The sequence below is a fragment of the Podarcis tiliguerta genome (assembly GCF_965153285.1).
Source record: "Podarcis tiliguerta genome assembly, chromosome: 9".
In the NCBI taxonomy this organism is placed as follows: domain Eukaryota; kingdom Metazoa; phylum Chordata; class Lepidosauria; order Squamata; family Lacertidae; genus Podarcis; species Podarcis tiliguerta.
Window position 1 is genome coordinate 18289840 of NC_139542.1, and position 22173 is coordinate 18312012.

General features: G+C 44.0%; 1 protein-coding gene across 5 annotated transcripts in view; it reads left to right on the plus strand.

Annotated features, from left to right (window-relative positions):
* Window positions 1-11023: 11023 nt before the first annotated feature.
* PDLIM5 (PDZ and LIM domain 5) overlaps window positions 11024-22173 on the plus strand; it is a 122117-nt gene continuing 110967 nt past the window's right edge. The window contains exons 1-2 of one of the 5 annotated variants that reach the window (XM_083398311.1): window positions 11024-11328; window positions 16686-16821. In XM_083398311.1, the coding sequence (XP_083254437.1) occupies window positions 16726-16821 (96 nt within the window). In that variant the 5' untranslated portion in view covers window positions 11024-11328; window positions 16686-16725. Of the gene's footprint in view, window positions 11329-13360; window positions 13380-16382; window positions 16600-16685; window positions 16822-22173 lie in introns of those variants that run through there. The other 4 variants (XM_083398314.1, XM_083398315.1, XM_083398312.1 and 1 more) reach the window with 4 other exon arrangements.

The following is a 22173-nucleotide window of genomic DNA, read 5'->3' on the forward strand; positions in this document are numbered from 1 at the left end:
TATTAAGTATAGCCATGCTGTTATCCAAAGCTCATAACCTGTTATTAATTTTGGAAGCCTCAGAACTTCACAACCTGTTATTATTTCTAAGGAGTTGGTTTATTTTTCCCTGTCCAAGGCTCTAAAAGCTATCCCATTCCTTTTCAGTGTCATTAAAGGAGGAAAATAAAGCCACTGCAGAAGAGCCAGTATGTTCCATGGAACCCAAGTACTGGGTATATTTATAGAAAGCACTGCCTTGCTCCATAGGAGTCTGTTAGGATGCTTCTAATTCCAGAGATTGTTGGCCAGTCTTTTATCGATCCAGAACGACTGACATCACTCCTGCTATCAGGTTGGGCTGATTTCATGTTGGAAACAGGTAATGCCATTACTCTCGTTCTCCTTGAATTAGCTCCTGTAGTCCCAGATGACAAACAATCAGGTATTCAAAACAGGTCACAGAATTTAACTGGGCTCAGCAAGCCCAAGATTCTTGGTGTACAAGCATCCTCTGTCTGGAATTGGGAGATGACAAATGTTCCTCAGATAGATGCACATAAATGACCACCACTGGGGATATCAAGCTTACAGAACTGGGACAGAATGAATTCATGAGAGAGGAGCGTGCCAGTTTCAAACTTCAGGAAGGACAGGTGAGTCCCACATTTGTCACCCAAACTACCTCCTTTCAGCTTGTTCCTACTACTTTTACGGACACATGACATGGGATAGTGCAGAATGAATAAAACAGAGGGCTGTCTTCCGGATAACCTGCTTGTTCAGTGTTGGTGCTGATTTGTTTGCACAAAGTTTGCACAGAGGTTGTAGGATATCCATTGTTTCTTAAGCGTTCCTTTTTTAAAAAATTCTCACACATGAGTAGACGACATTGTATCAAGCAATTGTTATTCCACACTTTCCAGTGCATTTTCTCGTCGTTTTCCTTAGCGCAAAAGAAAGGGTGTTGTTTCTATCTTTTTGTAAAGCAGGTTTTTCTGCAAGTGCCCAACCTAAGTTTGCCTGTATATGACTGATACAGCTTACACACCATACATTTAAAGCGCATTGCCCCCACCCAAGAATCACAGGAACTGTAGTTTGCTCCTCACAGAGCTACAATTCCCAGCACCATTAACAAACTGCTCTTCACAGGTTTGTTTGGGCAGGGGAAAGTGCCTTAAATGTGCTCTAAATGCATGGTGTGTATTCAGTCAAAATCTCATCTAAAGGCTTCCCAAGCATTGACAATCAGCTGATTGTTGCTGCTACAGAAGCACTGTACATAGCTTTCTGTCCACATGGTGTGATCTCAAAGCTTCTTTCACCTGATGTTATTAGCCACCTATCAAACTTGGCCCATGGGTGTGTGTGTGGAAATATGGATCTGGCCCACCAGCCACATACAGTTTCTCATTCTGGACTTAGGGCTTTTCCACTTTTGAGCATTATGTAGCTGTTAATCCATGCCCCCCCAATTGAATTAAATGGAGGTAGTCCACACCTGCACATACCTGAAGATGTATTTGCAGAGCAACTTGAGTTTCTCCCATCCATACTTATAGGCATTCCCTTTTGTTTTTGTCCCTACCTTATAATTTGTTGGTTCTAGTATTCTGATTAAGCATTGACAGGGCATGCATGCAGATAAAAATATATATGCATGCATTTTAAAAAATCCCATGCAAGATTTGTGCAAAAGCAGTTGTAACAATTGCAAATTTGCAGTTTTCTGGTTTTGTACAAATCTGGGAGAACAAAAGAATAAGCTTCTAACATACTCTTATTATTCTATGCACACACTTTTCAAAGATTGCTGCCCATTATATCCGTTGCAGAATTTTTTAGTGTGGTTTGCTTGTGCAGTTATTTGGTATGCAAATTCAACGAGGGCACTGGAAATGAGCACAGCCAGAAAAAAAAAATGGAAGCACAGAGGAAGCAGTGGGCAAGGAAAGGGAAGTAGCAGAAAGTGAGAATTGATCCAACCAACCAAAATCACAGAAACAAATCTTCTGCGACCCCCATGTGGAGTGGTTTGGAGCCTGATTCACACAATTTATCAGATTATCCAGTAAACCAGACTTTACAGGGGGGCAAGCATTGAGACTGGTGTAGTTTGAGGGTAATAATAATTATTATTTGTACCCCGCCCATCTGGCTGGGTTTCCCCAGCCACTCTGGGTAATATCATGCAGTCTCTGCAAATGAAATGTGAAAGCAAACAGCTGCTAACACATAGTAAACACTGGTGTGCACAAGCCCTTAGTAAGAGACAACCCTGTGAATGCACACATGTATGTACAGGATCGTTAAGAAATATGATAGCTCAGTCTGGACAGTCCCTGGGGACTAGTCATGTTGGAGAAGCAGGTATGGAACACAGGGAAAAGAGAAAGAGAAGCTAGAGACAAAGATGGCACAAGTCTACTGAAGAGCAAGACCAAAGCGTCGGAACAAGGTGGTCAGAGCTTGTATGTTCTTTCCTCCTCCTTCCCAAATCCTTTTCCTTTTGTGCTGTGCATTTTAGGCTATAAGCCTTATCACTGATACTTATATGCTGCTCTGAGAGCCTTTTTTATTCTGGCTGAAGTACAGGGCAAAAAGGCTTTCAACAAATAAATAAGTTCCCCCCAAAGGAAAAAACTGTACCCTAGGAAGAAAGGTTTTATAAGGCTTTATATTTGCACCCCCCCCCCACACACACTCATATTTGCAGGCGAAACTGAGGTTATTTTTCTTAATCGTGAAGTTGATGTTTGTGTGCTTTTCCTTTCCCATTCATATTTTCATATGATATCCATGGAACCTTTGGAAAGCAGGATGAGGCACTGTAATGTCTGTGTGTCTGTGTTGGGGAACGGTGGGCGGGCGCTGCCTCATATTCAGGGGTTTGGGGCACACTATTACTTGTTATAGTGTGTACTGATGCTGGTGGGCTTGAGCTCACCCTGCAATCTGAGATAATTGCATGACCTAGATAGGGTGCCAAAAAAGAAAAGAACCAGATCATAATGTCATCCTTTTGGCAGCATGATAATTTATTTTAATGCTAAGAGGGCATGTGGAGGGTGTGCTGGGGCCTACGATGGGGGCATTTCAGGTGTAGAAAGAGACATGAGGGAGATACTGTACATACAGACAAACCTTTAAACAGGACTTGCTGCTTGGTGGTTTCTCCTGCCTTTGGGTGAGTTGGGCTTCCCTCTCCATTGCCCTTCTAATACACCTTAAACAGACATGGCTTCCCCCCAAGAATCCTGGGAACTGTAGTTTGTTAAAGGGTGTTGAGAGTTGCTAGGAGATCCCTATTCCCCACTAAGAGCTACTGTTCCCAGAGTTTCCTGTGGAGAGAGACTGGTTGTTAAATCACTCTGGGAATTGTAGCTCCGTGAGGGGAACAGGGGCCTCCAAACAACTCTCAGCACCCTTAACAAACTACAGTTCCCAGGATTCCCTTAGAGAAGCCACAACCGCTAAAGTGCTATAACAACGGTTTACGTGTAAGGCATAGGGACGCCCTATTCCATAATGATAATTTTACTATTTATACCCTGCCCTTCTGACTGCGTTGCCCTAGCCACTCTGCTCAGCTTCCAAGACATATAAAAATGCAACAAAACATTTTAAAAAAAACTTCCGTATACAGGATTGCCTTCAGATAGCTCGGGGGTGGGATAACTCCATACCCACCAACATTTCTCCAATGTAAATAGGGGTATCCTATCATACCCTCCAATATTGCTCCAAAGAAAATACAGTGGTACCTCGGGTTAAGAACTTAATTTGTTCTGGAGGTCCGTTCTTAACCTGAAACTGTTCTTAACCTGAGGTACCACTTTAGCTAATGAGGCCTTCCACTGCCGCCACACGATTTCTGTTCTCATCCTGAAGCAAAGTTCTTAACCCGAGGTACTATTTCTGGGTTAACGGAGTCTGTAACCTGAAGTGTCTGTAACCTGAGATACCACTGTAGAAACATCCTAAGGAAAAGTGGGGCATTCTGGAATCAAACCAGAAACCAGGACAGCTTCTCTAAATCAGGAATGTCCCTGGAAAATAGGGACACTTGGAGGGTCTGGGTCTGGTAAGGTGGTCTGAGTCTGCACACAACACAATATTCTCTCTCTGCAAGGCGCGGGAGTCAGGAGACATCTCCCCAACAAGGAAAAACAAAACTTGCAAACTGGAGAAGGCCTTTAAATCACCTGCTTTTCAAAATGCTAATCCAATTCTATTTGACTTGGATTTGCATGTGGCATTTGAGTGATGCAAATGAATCTCTGCCAGGCCCCGTGCTTGCAGCCATCTTCAATGATACGAAGGGCCAGCAAGCCCCTCCTCAGTTGCTTCAAAGCACATAACTTTGGTCATCACTATTATGTTGGCTGGGAAAATCAAATTCCCCTTCCCCATTTTTTTCCCCCTGGCACAACTATCATTCAACTTACCTGGATGCATTTTCCCCTTCTGCTGGAAGACTTGGGCGTTCTTCGTCACTATTTCAGTCTCGGCTGCTATCCATTAGCTACATGTGCTTTCCTTGAGCCAGTGACACATCAGTCCAATGAAGGTTTCGCTTTCTGCTGACGATGCACAGATCAATTTTACTGCAAACATGGTATTTAGCCACCAAGGCAATGGGTGTTTTGATTAACAGTCTAGCTAGGGAAACCGATTTAATCTAGGTGTTTATGTTCAGTTCAAGATTTTTTTTTGGGGGGGGAGAGGGGTTGAAGCAGCCTAACAATGTTAAGCATTTCACACATAAAAATGTAGGCCATTTCTCTTCCCAGCTCTTGTCAGCTGAAGTTTTATTTACTGTGGGAATGTAGATTTCAGGCCTTCTCATCTCACACCAGTGAGTTCAATAGCCACAAGGGCTGTGACTGTTTAGAATTACCCCCCCCCCAAAAAAAAAAACACTATTTTATTTCTTCAATAAAAAGTGTACAAAATGTGACAAAATAGACAAAACTTATTTGGTTTTAAGGTTTTTTTTAATTTTAAAGATGTGTTTATTGAGTTTTGTAAAACAGCAGCATACTAACAAGACAAACAGTAAAGAAATGAAGAATGTGATTGCACATGATTGCAGTTAGACTAAAATAAACAGAAGGTTCAGCACACTTTTGTAGACATGTTAATAAAATAGTTTCTGCAAAGGGGCATTTTGGACATCTGGGTCCCATATTGAAAAGGTAGCCTTGCCATACATAAGTATGTGTCACTGGGGGCCTACGAAGCATATAAGCAGAGACCATACAGCATCAAAACTGTCTCATTTTGTAGCCCCTCTTAGAACACTCCTGTGATAGGTTAGATACTCAGACAAGGCAATTTCCCACACCCTCTCAAACCAAACATCTCTAGAGGGACCCAATGCAGACTGGCAATTTCAAGTCTGGCTACAGCCAGCAGAAGAGCTAGCAGATCCTTGTGAACCAGGGTGGGATTTAAATTGCTTTCAATGGCCCGGAGAGCTAATACCAGATCTGGGGTTAAAATTTGGTTTGTGGTCAATGGACTAGGGAGACTAGGCTAGTTCCCTAAAGGGACCAAAAACCCTCCTGTCACCTTCCCAAAGCCTGCCTGGATTTCAGAAGGAAGCAGCAGGCCTGTGAGAGGCCTGCTGCCTCCTGCCCAAAGCTCGGGAAGCTTCTGCCTGGCTTAGGGAGGCGTGATGCTCATGCATGTGATGCTGGAATATCACACAAATGACAACTCTTCCCTATCCACCCCCCAAACCGCCCTTGTAAACTGGTGCTCCTGGCCCTAACTGTTCCTCTATGGAAAATTTCACTGCATGGCACTGAAACATACACCCTATTCAGCTAAGTTTGTATGGAGATAAGTTACAGATCAGTCTGCATTTTGGCTCTGTCTGTGTGTCATGTTTCTAGTTCAACAGTATGAGCAAGCCACAAAACCAATTATGAGTACTAATAGCCTAAAATTGCAGTCAGATATCAACCAAAGTGCACCTTTACCTTGTGTAAGGCATTTATGATACCTGCTGGCTGTTGTGGTCTAAAAACCAATGTATTCACTAGTTGCCAAGCCCAGTTATTTTCATGCTGCTGCTTGCTAATGCCTCTTGGCTGCCCCCAGAGAAGATGCTTAAATAGGAGCCATGCTCCTCCTTTATCACCATAGCATTAGCCTAATCATCTATTCTTTCTAAGCCTATCTATCATCATATATATATCCAGACAAACAGATATTATATAGTATGTGATTTTTAAAAAGTTCCATCAGCAAAATAATGGCAGTAAATATACCAATCAAATGAATTGTTGTTGTCGTCATTGAGTCGTTTAGTCATGTCCGACTTTTCGTGACCGCATGGACCAGAGCACACCAGGCACTCCTGTCCTCCACTGCCTCCCACAGTTTGGTCAAACCCATGCTGGTAGCTTCAAGAACACTGTCCAACCATCTCGTCCTCCGTCGTCCCCTTCTTCTTGTGCCCTCAATCTTTCCCAACATCAGGGTCTTTTCCAGGGAGTCTTCTCTTCTCATGAGGTGGCCAAAGTACTGGAGCCTCAGCTTCAGGATCTGTCCTTCCAGTGAGCACTCAGGGCTGATTTCCTTAAGAATGGATAGGTGTGGTCTTCTTGCAGTCCATGAGGCTCTCAAGAGTCTCTTCCAGCACCATAATTCAAAAGCATCAATTCTAAATGAATTAGGTAATTTAATAAGAAACAAACATTTTGCTAAAGGACCAACTGGAACATTTAGTCACTGACCTGCAAGGGTTGTCACACTATGTGCACATGCGCATAGCAATTGAGAACATGCTGTACCAAACCATTCCTTCTTAACTAGCTTGACAGCTACCTGCCCTTTAAAAATGAAGCAGTACATTCACTCCTTGTTGCTAAGGCAATGGAATTAAACAGAGCAACTTGGCTTTAGTTTTAGAAAGAGGACGGCTGAGGGATACACTTTCTCTCTCATTGCATGTAAGGCCTTGTTGGGATAAGCTAGCCTATGTTTCAAACCTCATGAGTGAGACCTGATCAAAATAAATAAATTGAACAAACAACATCCCTAACTGGCATGAATAATAAAAAATAACTGACCCTGGAATCCTGACCAGATTCACTTTTACACTTTTCAATATATTCATAAGTACAAAATCCCTCCTTTATTCCAAATCTGCTTTTCAGATACAAACTTGTGAATTTCCCTGCTCACATTTAAGTAAACGTAAGCATTTCTAGGCCTAAGGGATATATTTAAGCACATGCTTATCCTTTCTGCTGAAATCTGCATGTTTTCACTCAGCGCTCACATGCATCTTTGCTCAGAAGTAAGTCCTATTCCATTCAGTGGGGCTTACTCTCAAGCAAAAATGCATAGGGTGCAGTCTTAAATACAGTTAAGTTTATAGTTATAGTTATCATAGTTATAGTTCCCAAATCTGATGTAAGCAGGCCTTTTGTGTGTAGGGTACTGGTAGGCAGCCAAGGTGTGTTTGCAGAATTCCATGCATCTCCAAACACATTTTATGCAACCCCTCCATCCTTCCGGAAGCTGCCCCATCCTCATCAGAGTTCCTTCATTTGGTTTGATCTCTTATTTGTCTTGAAGTGTTGTTTGTCCAACCTCAATGCTTTCTGTGTAGTTTTAGAACAACTGGAAGGACCAGTATTTTGTCTGATAAAAATAAATTGATGGCTTTAAAAATAACATAAAATCCTGGTTGTCTCCTGGTGTCATACGTAAGGAATAACTTTCACTTGCTTTCCAGAACAGTTGGTCTGTTGTACTATAACAACAAATCAAATCAAATACCTTCATTGGCATCACAACAAATACATATTTCTGAGCCCAATTCCAAGTGCTGGTTATGACCTACAGAGCCCTATATGGCTTGGGTCCAAGATATCTGAAAGAGCAGATTCCCTCATACAAACCTGCATGGGTTTTGCTATCTCCAGCTTTTCTCTTGATCCCACCACTCTCACAGGTATGCTAGGTAGGACGCAGGAGAAGGCTTTCTCGGTGGTTGTTCCCAGTCTTTGGAACTCCCTTCCTAGTGAAATTAGATTGGCTCCCTCTTTGTTCTCCTTCTGCAATCAGGTGAAGGCAGGCTTTGTGGAACTGAGAGTTTTTAAGGAAAGGTCTAGTGCTGTAATGTTTTTATTGTAATGACCTGTACGTTTTAAATATATCACACACACACACACATAATATATAAATTCTAATCACCTTTAATTGTTTTTTTAAATTATGGCTCCCCATGTCAATGTTTTTAACTGTTTCTATTTTAGTTGTAAGGGGAAAAGGCAGGATGATGATAATGATGATGATGATGATAATGATAATGATAATGATAATAATAATAATAATAATAATAATACACAATGCAACAGCTTCCATGCAGCTCCATTTAAACTGGCTGCTTAGCAGCTGTTTGCCAGTATGAAATAGCATGTAAGGCATGTTCAGACAGCAGTTTTCTGTGCTCCTGATTAGACCTTTAAGCCCATAACTGGAAGTGTCAGAAGTGCTCCACCAAGGGAAGGGAAGGATCTTGTTTCACTCACAATGGGAGACCAGTCATGCAAACTACACAGCCCACCTTGGTATTATGTTGGTCTCTGTCAGCCACGGAGACTGGTGGGGGTCTAGTGTCCTCTGAAGCAGAGAGGTAGCTTGCTTAATTACAACAGGCTGGTACATCAGACAATGGATTCCTTTCATTCAGCCAGGAGATGATGAATGCATGCATCACTGTGGGTGGTAAGGAAAGGCTGACATGACCAAGCATGCTGGAAACAGAAGTTATTTTTCAAGCATGGCAATCTAGTCTGGTACAAAGTCAAACAAGACATCAGTCAGCAGATTCAGGACCAGGCCTGCAATTCTAGAGCATTATAACGGGCAGGTAGGAGAAAGTGCTGTAAACACACTTGGTTAATCAAGAGCAAATGCTTTGTGTTTATCATCCATTTATTTTCATCCCATTTTGCCTCCAAGGAGCTCACAACATGACCCGTCCCTTTTATCTTAACAATGTAACCCTGTGAAGTAAGTTGGGCTGTGAGATAACAAATGGCACAAGGTGAGCTTCATATCTGAATGGAGATGTAACACTGGGTGGTTTTATGCTCAAGTCCAACGTGCTAACATCCTGACTCTACATCACATAATTCATAACCATTTAAAAAAGTAAAGGTAAAGGGACCCCTGACCATTAGGTTCAGTTGTGACCGACTCTGGGGTTGCAGCACTCATCTCGCTTTATTGGCCAAGGGAGCCGGCGTACAGCTTCTGGGTCATGTGGCCAGCATGACTAAGCCGCTTCTGGCGAACCAGAGCAGCGCACAGAAACGCCGTTTACCTTCCCGCCGGAGCGGTACCTATTTACCTACTTGCACTTTGACGTGCTTTCGAACTGCTAGTTTGGCAGGAGCTGGGACCGAGCAACGGGAGCTCACCCCGTTGCGGGGATTGGAACCGCCGACCTTCTGATCGGCAAGTCCTGGGCTCTGTGGTTTAACCCACAGCACCACCCGCGTCCCTTTTTCCAAGGCAAGGCAACAGCATGTTATTACTAGATTCACTCTGTCCAGAATGCTTTGCCTTAAGAAAGCCCCATCCTTCCTTCCTCAGAGCAAGACAGGATGGAGGAAGAGCCTCTTGAGAGTCTTCTCTGGACCTGCCTGGGCTAATAGTGAGCAAAATGAGTGGGGACAGCAAGTGCCAGTTCACACACACACACACACACTCAGTCTGAGACAATTGCCTCAAATCATGTTTGGACTCACTCTGACTGACTTGAACATTGGGCACATGCAGTTTCAATAATCAATTTTGTTCCATGATGTGATATCCATTCTTGCATTTCAAAATATTTGAAGCTTTATTGTTTAAGGTGTATGAATGCTATTGTGCATTTTATTATCCACTGAATTCAAAGGCTACCATCTCTGTTGAATTCTGTTGATTTTAGTGGGGGAATAATAGAATCAAAGACTTAACTATTAAGGTCCTCTCCAACTCTTTATCTAGTCCAACCCCCTACAATGCAGAACTCTCAACTGGATCATACCAAGGAAGAAGAGTCCACTACTTCTCATGCACTTATTTTCTACAGTCAGACAGCTGTTGCCACCATAAAGTTCTTCTAGATATATAGTCAGAATCTCCTTTCTTGCAAGTTGAATCCATTGGTTTGGGTCCTACTCTCTGAAGCAGGAAAACAAGCTTGCTCCATCCTCCACAAAGACAGCCCTTTAGATATTTGAAAATGGCTATCCTATCTCCTCTTGGTCTCCTCTTTACCAGGCCAAACACACTGAATTCTCTCTTTATGCTTGGTTTCCAGACCCTTGATCATCCTCTGCACACGTTCCAGCTTGTCAATATCCTTCTGGACATAGTATTCCATGTGTGTTCTGGCCAAGGCAGAACAGAGCAGGACTATTCCTTTCCTTGATGTGAAGAAGTGCCCTGTCCCCCACTGCTTTTAATGGGTCTCGTTCCCTAATAAATTGCACCTAGAATTGCTATAGGCCGACCTGCTCTTCTGTTTACTTGGGCATGAGCTCCTCAAAATTCAACAGAAACTACCGGATGGCCCATCGCATTCCACCGCCTGAGGCAAAACAGGAAGGTGCTCACACCACACAGCCCATCCTGCTACCAGACACCCAGCCTTGCTTACCAGGGCAGCTGTGGCTTCCAGCAAGATGGCACAAGTTGGTTTTGTAGGGCTCTTGCAAGATCTCACTGGAACCCAGAAACCACCACAGCCGCTTGCAGGCCACCCCTTCAAGGCACACACGCATGGATTGCCCCATCCTGGGACTTTCTTCTTTTAGAAGTAATTATAGAATTACACCGCATTAAGTATGTGCGCAACACCGGCTAACAATAGGGCCTGGGAGCGTTTCGTTTTAAGTGCACCGTGCTTAAAAGTTGTTATTTATTTAAGGGAGACCGTAGCCTTACGTATACTTTGCTAGCGTCAATTACTTCCGAAGAAACGTAAGTTAAAGAAGAGAGGTAGATGAGTCCTGGCTGTTCAGCTAGTTCAGCTGGAGCTCGGCTTCCCTGCGCCGGGTCCCGGTCTCCCCGCCCCCCTCCGGGCGTCTCGCGGCTTCCCTCCCCTCTCAGCTGGAGAGAGAGCTTCGCCGTCCCTCCTGAGCCGGGGAGGGGAGGAGCGACGCGAAAAGGGGCGGAAGTGCAAACAAGAGCCCGAGGAGAGCGAGCGAGCTTCGGCTTGCCGTCTGCTCTCACACGCTCGCGAGTTTGCTGGGAGCGCCTGCGCGTCGTCGGTGTGTTGCTGCTGCTGCTGCTGCTGCCTGTGCGCCCTGAACTCCGCGCGCCTCGGAAGTGAGTGGAGGGGTTTTGTCTTTTGCGCGGGAGGGAGTGGAAAAAACGGACTTTTGCCCGAGGGGCCACTGCGCCGCCCGAGGTAAAGAGCGAGGAGGAGGAGGCTCCCTTGCAAAAAGTCGGCGTGCCGGCCGAGGGGAGCGCGCGGGGAAGCCCTTCGCGTAGCCAAAGGAGGGCGAGGGCGGCGGCGGCGGCAGGGTCTGCGGAAGAGGAGAGCGACGCCTTTGCCCAGGGCGTGGAGAGAGGCAGGGGGCTGCTCCTCTTCCTCCCCGCGGCGCCGGCTCACTTGGAGCGGTGAGGGCGTGAGAGAAGCCCGCCGCGAAGGAGACCTGTGTCGGTAGCAAAGTGCGCGCAGAGGAAGGGAATAAAAGCAGGGAGGGAGAGTTCAGCGAACGAGGCTCGAGTACCGAGAGACAGCCCTCAAAGTCCGGAATATAAGACATTCAGAGATTTCTTATTTCTCTTTCCAGTTCCACCCACCCAATACCCCGACTTTATCTTTTCAGAGAGGCGCACTCCTGTCCGTGGCACTGGGGTGAAGTCTCAAGAGGATCTGTCTGTCTGCCTCTCCCCTCACCCCCCTTTCAAAGACCTGTGATCGAGTAAACGGGAAGTGAGCAGCCAGTTATAATCTTGTTTGTTAGGTGCCTGCGCTGCCTCTCCTTGGGGTCCTTTCCCCAGCTTCACTTCCCCCTTAAGAAAGAAAAAGAAAATGAAAATCACATTTCATCAGCAAGACTTTAGCCGTTCCTGCAGCCTGCTGACAAACCTGTAATCCGGACGTGGCAAAAGACAGCATGGAGGGGGAAAGAGTCTTAGGGAACATATTCAGGGCAGGGCAGGTTGAAGGGTGTGGGATTGTTTGATGGTTCTGTTTTTCTGGCCGTTGTCAGGGCTTTGGTAACTAGGCTGCAGCCAGATAGAAAAAGTAGAAGTCCCCTGTGTGTGTGCACATACATGCACACCCACATGGTATATGGTTAGTGTGGCTTGACTTTTAAGGGTAGGGCTTTTTGGTTTGGTGCCCTGTAGCTGCCATATTTTGTGGTATCCTTAAAAATATAATGCAGCGTAGCAACCTGTTCCTTGCTTATTTAACTATACAATCTTCATGGGAACAGATGCCCATCTGAGACTTTAGGGGAGCAATGAGATGCAACTTAAACATTCCAAAAATGTTGCGTTGGCAACATTAGCCAAGTGCGAGTCTTTAAATGTCAAAATGAGCATCTAAAGTCTCTTGAGGGGAACCGATTGCAGCTTCAATGAAACGCGGAGGTGAAAGGGAGATAGCAGATGATGGTGCTAAGTGAGTCTTTAGTACGTAGGTTCTGCATACAGTGCATTAAACCAGATAACTACCACCATTAATGCATTAATTTCCAGAATATGACATCCTCAAGTATAGACATGTCGTGTATTGCAGAAAGGGGCAGTGAGCATGTTCTATGAGCGGTTGCCAGGGGAGGTTAAAGCACATTGCTAACCTCTGACATTCTGTGCTCTGAACTCCTGCCTGTAGCAGTGGGTCTCAGGTTTGGTTTTGGGGTTGGCAGAAAAAGATAAGGATTTTTCGCAGTAGTAAGGCTCTCTCTTGAAGGAGGCGAGATACCAGTACAGGTAGTCTTTCAATTTGACAGCCACTAGAAGGATTCTGGTTCAACTATGTGCTTGTATTTAGAAGTTTGCCTTGGTACAGTGTGTCCCCCACCCCTACCTTGGGGAGGCTTGTTGTGCAGTTTGAGAAACATTAATATGAATTGTTGTGGTATGCTAAACCATATTTGGGCAACGTTGTCAATGCCACATTAAAAAATGCTACTGGTTTTGTAGTTTTGCCACCCCCCCCCCCCCACACCAAAGCAGTAAATATTATTCAAGGAAATAAGAAGTATCCTTTATAACACTCCCCAAATCACTTGGGGTAAATGCATTTCCACATAAATACTAGGTAACTTTAGTATCTTTCCATACCATGCTTTGGTTTCGTTTTAGTGTCTGTGCAGCCTCTCAGCCTTTCCAAATCGATGGGAATGGATAACAGCTTCTACGTAAGGCTCAGTTACAATATTTTATCTCATGTGGTGCTGAAACACTTCGCTTGAACTTTGAACAGCAGCAACAAATCTACCATTTAAAAAAATGCCTTAGGCTTCATATGCAAATATTTCGCTTGCAAAATGTTGGTTTGTGTTATGTAACTTCTGCTAGCTACTGCTTTGTGTGCTTTAAGAGTTAGGTAGAAGATTTCAAGGGCTGTTATTCTTTTTACTGTATTAACTTTAACACTTGCTGTAACTGTACAGTAGTGTTCATATGCACGTATTTCTAAATTCATAAAGTCTGAGAAACCCTTTTTAAAATGAAAAAGGATATAATTATTCGTTTTAAGAATGTATTGTTTTATTGATTCCTTTTATGCAGTTTTAAAAGGAAGTTGCTTTGACTATTGGTCTATAACTTTATTGGTTGTTTAATAACAATAAATTCAGAGAGCTGCAGATATTTCACAGCAAGAAAGCCAGTGATTAAGCATTCATAATTATTTACTATCCTAACCTGGTATGTGCTAAGGCACCTGCATATGTGTGCAGACCCTAATTCCACGTTTTGCAGTATCATTTTGGTATGAGCTTAGGGTAACGATTGAATAACCCTTGTGATTTGTAATTATTGTGTAACAATGCAATTCTTGTTGCATTGTATCATTTCGGCCTGAGCTTAGGGTAACAATTGAATAACCCTTGTGATTTGTAATTACTGTGTAACACTTAATGCAATTCTTTATTCTTTCATCCGTGCTCAGATGTTTCCTTTTGCTCGCCTTAAGGCAGTGGAGATAGAACCCTTCCTTATCTTGGGGTGACACTAAACATTTAGCTTAATCCTCCATGGTTTGACTGAAAACAAATAAGTGGCATTCAAGGCTTTGGAGAAGCTAGACAGCAGAGGTTCCATCTTGATGGCTTGAGGGCGGTTGCAGAGTAGGAGGAAATGGAACAGCCGCAACCTAGAATCCTTTATGTGCCATGTTTTCAGTTCCATTCTCTTGCGCCTGTGAAGCATTTTTCCTTCAGAAGAGAGAGACTGAGGCAACACCCAGGGCTGAGTTCTGAGGGGACTCGGTCATGGAATCTATTTTTGGAACTGGGCTGAGCAGGGTTCATGTATGGCATTTTTCAGTGTGTACACAAAGCATCTTGCATGTAAACCTAAACACCATATGTGTAACATAGGAAGCTTGCTAGGGGTACATTTTGCTAGCAAATTTGGACTTCTTCGTGTGTGTGTGTGTGTGTGTGTGTGTGTGTAAAGGTAAAGGACCCCTGACAGTTAAGTCCAGTCACGAACGACTCTGGGGTTGCGGCACTCATCTCGCTTTACTGGCCGAGGGAGCTGACGTTTGTCCACAGTTTTTCCGGGTCATGTGGTCAGCATGACTAAGGCGCTTCTGGCAAACCAGAGCAGCGCACGGAAACGCCGTTTACTTACACTTTGATGTGCTTTTGAACTGCTAGGTTGGCAGGAGCTGGGACTGAACAATGGGAGCTTGCCCTGTCGTGGGGATTCGAATCTTTATATGTATATGCAGTATCTAGCATCTAACCTTTAGCATAGGAGCTACACCTCTCCAGTCCCCACCCATGTTTAGAATGAAAGAGGAAGCTTTCTGAGCAAAGATGGCTCACTATGCTATCTGTAATTCTGTTGTTTCCCACCTTTCTATTGGTATTGGCAACACAGAATAAGAACAGAGCAGTAGAAGCACCTAGAAATAACACCTAGCACTTATTTAATTTTATTTATTTATTAAATTTGTATACTGCCCTTCATGGGTGGATCTTGGGGCATCATAAAAATACAAAATATAAACACAAAATATATAGTAAAAACAAGAAAAGGATGAAACAACAACTCCCCCTATCCTCCTCCCACAAATACATTTAAAAGGATGTAGGCAACACATGAGCAAAATACTCAGGGGAGGGAAGCTCTCACTTTGTGCTAGCCTTGGAAGCACACAAGAACATGATGCATCTCTATCTCCAGGTGTTGAGGGCTGTCTGTCGCCACCCAGAAGCTCAGCAGAGAGTGAGAGAAGGACAGCCCCCTTGAGATATTCTTTCTATTTGTGAATGTCTTACAAAGTAAGCGCCCATTCCCTCTCCACCCTGAATCCTTTGCATGTGCTGGAATATGGATGCAAAGGGTTTGTTCCTTTGGTCTGTGGTTCAGGGAAGGGGAACTTTGTGCTCATCTGCAAATAAAACTGACAGGACAACATTCCTTGTTCACTAGTGGCTAGGCTACCTGGATAGGGATACTACATTTGTGTAACCCTGTGTGATATATGCCTTCCTGTAAAAGGATTTCAAAAGTGCAGCACCATTCCAGGGAAGTCCCTCTTTCCAGCCTGGTGAAATGTAGACTACAAACTTCTGGGTTTCCAGAGCAAGGTCTCTGAAGACCTTGGTGGGGAAGTGGTGTTCCATAAGATACTAGTCATAGGGCAGGCTTCCTCAAACTCGGCCCTCTAGATGTTTTGAGACTACAATTCCCATCATCCCTGACCACTGGCCCTGCTAGCTAGGGATCATGGGAGTTGTAGGCCAAAAACATCTGGAGGGCTGAGTTTGTGGAAGCCTGTCTTAGGGATTTTAGAGAGAATTGGCCGCTACTGCAACATTTCATGGTTCTCTGTGACTGTGCATCCATCAGTTACGTGGTAGTTGCCAAACAGTCTCTTAAGAGAAGTTGAGTGAGAATTCATTGTGGTAATCCAAGCAGGATTGCAAATTCCCTGTCATGCAGGAAGTGGTGCAGCTGGACAACCAGCCAAAGCTAGCAAAAAGCACTCCTGGCACAGATGCAACCAGCATATGAGGAACACGAGGTGTACTTCCAAGCTGCAAGGTCTATTTTTAGGCTGATATTTGCCCTGTCCAAAACTGGCAAGTACTCATCTCCTTATTTTACTAACGTCAGTGTTTCTCTTACAAAGGTTCTAGTTAATTGGTTAGTCAGCTTTTGGAGGGTGATTTGCATCAGAACGTTTTCTGAGGCCCTAGAGTATGGTCTACTTTAGCAGGCTTGTTTTGCTTGTATTTAGTAAACAAAGCTAAAAGCTTTGAAACTTCCAAGCTCACCTAGTATTTGTTTGCAGTGTTGTATCCATTCATTGTTACTTATGAAATAATCCCCCCCCCCCCACCGAAAATTCACAGGCTGGGCTTTGGACGTTGGTGACTCTCCTCTTAGAGACTTCAAAATGTTAATATCTGAAGGCCGTATTGCAATTGTTCTTTGTATGTGAGTTTCTTCAACTTTCCAAATAATCCTTTAAAACTTCCTTACAGGCATTCATTCTCTGGAATTAGACCTTGACTTCCAGACACCATGAACAACTACAGCGTTTCTTTGGTTGGTCCAGCCCCCTGGGGTTTCAGGCTTCAAGGTGGCAAAGACTTCAACATGCCTCTGACCATCTCTCGGGTGAGCCTATTTTGCCTTTTAAAAACCTTTTTATGTCAAAAGCTGCAGAAAATATGTGCCACTTGAAACTAGTGAAAAGGAATATTTGGTAACATTATGTGCCTGCTGAATGAAGAGGCATTCAATTCATTTGGGCGCAATTTGGGCATTCATCTTGTTTTTAAGAGAAGTAGCAGTGTCCAGTCTTAGAGGTGGTGGTAATGGCCTTCAAAAGTTTATATAATCACTAATTAAAAGAGTATTTCCTGTTGTTTTGTGTTTGTATCAAAATTAGTATTTTGCTCGAGTTCTTGCTTTTTATCATTTGTGCATCTGAGTTACGACATGGTGATAGAATACACTTGAATGTGTTAATTCTGATAGACATTCTGGTTATAAAATGGCAAAAAGCAACTGCCAGAACCTGATTCACTTTCCCTTCCTTTAGTGTAAGTGAGATGTGGAGAGACAGTGCTGTGGTACTTAATGTAGGACTGGGGCTTTGTTAAAATGCCCAGGTCTTCTCATATCCATGCTTTGGTAGGTAAAGGTAAAGGAGCCCTGGATGGTGAAGTCCAGTCAAAGGTGACTATGGGGTTGTGGCGCTCATCTCACTTCAGGCTCAGGGAGCCAGCGTTTGTCCACAGACAGCTTTCCAGGTCATGTGGCCAGCATGACTAAACCGCTTCTGGTGCAACAGAACACTGTGACGGAAGCCAGAGCACACGGAAATGCCGTTTATCTTCCCGCCGCAGCGGTACCTATTTATCTACTTGCACTGGTGTGCTTTCAAACTGTTAGGTTGGCAGAATCTGGGAACAGAGCAAAGGGAGCTCACCCCATCGTGCAGACTTTCTGATTGGCAAGCCCAAGAGGCTCAGTGGTTTAGACCACAGCACCACCAGCGTCCCCCCATCATTTGGTAAAAGTAGTCAACTGACTAGGAAAATGCTGTTGAATAATGTATATGTGCCTTGTGAAAGGGCAACCCTATGACTTCTTACCCAGAAAATAGTTTCCTGTCAACTATTCCGGACTAGAATACTTACTACTTTCTTTTGCAAAGGTAGCTCAAATTATTTCATTTAAAAATATTTAAAAGGGCCCTTGTGTGTGGTGATGGTAGACAGAAATGTTTCCTGACATCATAAGATCAGAGAGAACAGGTGGATAGCACAGTCCAATAGTCTTCAATGTTTTTTAACCCTGGACCTTCCTATAACCCAAGCATGCATTTGGGAACCCATGATGGTAATGTTTGTGGTAAGTCTTCATCCACCAGTTGAAGGCCAATGGCATAGGCAATGGAAAAACAAAGGAAATGGGTAATATAGCAGAAAGGAAATTCAAAGCAAGCAGTTTAAGATAACACATTAGGGGAGTCAACACTTGGAAAAATGTGTTCTCCAAAGCTGATTATGCTGAGGAGTTCTAAGCTGTCATGGAGCCTCTAGGTTGGATCTAATTTGCAAGTTGTTCCTTTAAACTAGAAAAAGGTGTATTACCTTACTCTTCATGCCATAAAGTACCCTAGGGTAAATAAAGGGACTCTTCCATCTGCTTCCTTAAAAGACCACATTTTTAAAATGGTCCGGCTAACACATTAATTCCCAATACATAACCCACTAGCATCTTGTAACAGCAGTGTTGCCTTGGGCTCCTTTGGGAGGAAGGGTGGGATATAAATTTAATAATGCAAGTCTCCTGAAAGCAAATGCAATTTATGCATCATGTTTATGTGTGTGTGACAGGTCCCCAGTGGATTGCATCCATATTAATAAGTCTGAACTAGGACTACAATACATTATACACACACACACACACAGTCCAAATGTAGACTGGAGTTAATGTTCAGTGTATGTTCCTTTGTACGGTATGTTGGAATTAACGCACTTCATTCTGGTATGCTGATCAATTGCTCCTCTGATAGTATAATGGAACTGTGTTGTGTTATGGGTGCATCAGAACAGGGTGTACAACACAACACTCTTCTCTTCCCAGTAAAGCCAGAAGTGCTAGCTAATTAAATGTTGATAAAGAAATGCGCGAACAAAGGAGCAGAGCTGTTTATGTGCCCTTTACCAAGGTCCTGCTGTCTTGTTGTGACCTTCTTGGGTTTGGGGGAAGTCATGCGTGCAATTCATTCTGTACTGCGAGAGCAAGTTATTTTTATGGCTTTGTATTGGGAGCTGGCATCCTCATACTGCTGCGTACAAAGGGAAGCTTAAAAATACTTTTCAACAGCACTTTTAAACGGTGACTAAATAGAAATTAGTTCCTAATGGATTTTATTATTAGCAAGAGCGTCCATAAAAGCAAATGTCATATTCAGTAAAGCACCAAGAGTTTCCTTCATAAAAACCGCTGCACTCACAGCTTCAGTAGACTTGGTAGCTGCCTGTTTGAAATGGAAAAAATGATTTCAGCTTTCAAATGCCCGGTGAAGTAAGCTCAAGCGAATGGAGAAGGCTTTGATCTGAGCTAATTGCAAGCTACGAAACTTTAAACAATTTGCCATTTTTACCTTCACGGTTGCCATAGCAAGCCTGCTATTTTCAACCCGGTTTATGATGCTGGAAACTGGATTATAGGGAAGACCCATGGAATCATATTTAATTTGGGGCAGCCTTTCCAAACCTGGTGCCCTCCAGATGTGACGGGCTGGCAGGGGCTGGTGGGAGATGCAGCCCCATACATCTGGAGGGCACCATGTTGGGGAAAGCTCATTTAGTGACTAACTTCCTAGAGTGGAAGCAGTAAAGCAAAGGTAGTCAGCAAGGAAGAGAGAGAGAATTGGAAAACATTTAATGGGAGTAAAAAGTGGAAGGGAACAAAACTGTGAACGGATTTAAAGGGTATTTCAGGAGTAAAAGGTAAAAGGTAAAGGTACCCCTGCCCGTACGGGCCAGTCTTGACAGACTCTAGGGTTGTGCGCTCATCTCACTCTAGAGGCCGGGAGCCAACGCTGTCCGCAGACACTTCCGGGTCACGTGGCCAGCGTGACAAGCTGCATCTGGCAAGCCAGCGCAGCACACAGAACGCCGTTTACCTTCCCGCTGGTAAGCGGTCCTTATTTATCTACTTGCACCCGGGGGTGCTTTCGAACTGCTAGGTTGGCAGGCGCTGGGACTGAGCAACGGGAGCGCACCCTGCCGCGGGGATTTGAACCGCCGACCATGTGATCGGCAAGTCCTAGGTGCTGAGGTTTAACCCACAGCGCCACCCGCGTCCCTCATTTCAGGAGTACTATTACATTAAATCACCTTATATATAATGTCTCTTTAGATTAGGCATTTATTTATTTTGAGTATTTATGCCCACCTACTAAATGGAGTTGTCTAGGTGGCTTATGATATATAGCTTAAGATACAGTAACATCAGCATGAATTACTAGAGAAGTGACAAAAAGTCCCGTCCCCCGTCCCCTGAGCCCTCAGTTATTCCAGTTGTCATTCTGCTTCTGAATCTCTGGAGCAGGTCTTGGAGGAAATGATCCAGACTCGGAAATGACAGCTGAAGTAGCCAGATGCAGGTCCCCTGCAGAGCAACCTCCTCACATGTGCTGCTGCTGTTTTGCCTTGCAGTTCCTGGCTCTGTAGGCAGATGCAAAACAGGAAGCTGCTTTAGACTGAGTTAGAACATCAGTCCATCTAGCTCAGCATTGCCTGTACAGTGGTACCTCGGGTTAAGAACTTAATTCGTTCCAGAGGTCTGTTCTTAACCTGAAACTGTTCTTAACCTGAAGCACCACTTTAGCTAACGGGGCCTCCTGCTGCCGGAGCCACACCGCCAGAGCACGATTTCTGTTCTCATCCTGAAGCAAAGTTCTTAACCTGAGGTACTATTTCTGGGTTAGCAGAGTCTGTAACCTGAAGCGCCTGTAACCTGAAGCGTATGTAACCTGAGGCACCACTGTACTGACTGACAACAGCTATCCAGGGCTTCAGGCGGGGGGCCTCTCCCAGTCCTCCCTGGCATTGCTAGGGGTTGAATCTGGAGCATGGAAGCTCTACCACTGAGACAGATACAGTACTAGCATAGCAAAGCTTCTGATCCTGTTCCATCTGCCATTCTCAAGACTGTGAAGGAGGTGCAAATGTAAAAGGGCATGAAGCAGTTTTGCTCCCAAGCTGAAAAGCAAGCACAAGAACCTTAGCCAGTAGATGTAGTTTAAAAACACTATTGAGTACTTCCAGCATAGTATTGTGTTCATTGTTTCGCAGCGCTTTCTGTTGAGTAACAGGATGAATTTTACTCTCGAGGAGTATGTATCAATTCTCCAAGGAGGCCTCTGAACCCCCCTTCTTTTGCTTGATTTTCAGAGGGCGTATGTGGGTATCCTCCCTATTATAAATAGTTGAGCATTCCTTGTCTCCAAAGGGAGCTGGTTCCTTTATGAGTCTAGTGAACATACGTTCATGCACCGCAGTTGCTGGACTGGGATTGAATTATACCACTATAGGAAAAGCAAACATTTTTTTCTTGCTCGGCTTCATTCTTAAATAGGTTGCAAATCTGGACTGTTTAAAATAAGAAGCTTTCAGTTAAATGTCAAATGAAGGTAAGTCATACAGGTTTAAGATGCCTTTCATATCAACTGAAAGGCTCGAAAGAAGCGTGACACAGATTCCTGGATCTGTTGTGCACACCGCTCCCCTCACTCCAATAGACTTAAATAAATACATGTCCTCTTATGAAATATGTGTAGCAGTAAACTTACTAGAGTTTGTTTGCTAGGAGTGACTGCCTATAAGCACAACCTAGTGGACAGAAAGCTTAATTCCACACATGTAACAAAACAAATTGAACAAACGAGTGGAAACTTGCAGATGCATATGTTTACATAATATATTTTTATGTTTTGACCCCACTTCTCTCTCTCTGTCCTCCACTCTTCACACACAAACATGGTAGGTTTAGCCACTCAGTAGTTGTATATGTGCTCTCCGTAGTTCACTCATATCTGCTGAACGTTCCACTTGTCCAGATATAGGAACACTCAACTGGATGATGCTGTTAACCATGTTAACCCGATGGAGAGGGGGAGAATAGTAGGGTGAGTGGCTTGTGGCTGCAGAGGAGATGGAAGGAAGGAAGGGAGGGAGGGAGGGAAAAGCTGCAGTGGGAGCTGGGAAAAGGCAGAGAAGCCTGATCACTTCTTAGATATTCATATTTGCTGCTCTAAAAAGAAAATCCAAGCCAAGCAAGGCTTGAACATTTAGGTAGGTGGTGACTCCAAGCATGTGTTCTGCAAGTATTGGCTGTGCTATTGTGGGAAACCTGGAAATAGTGTACACTGGAGCTTGTTTGTATTGGGACCAGAGATAGGTTGGGCACATAGCAGCTCAAGAGATCATGCTTCAGCTGAATAGT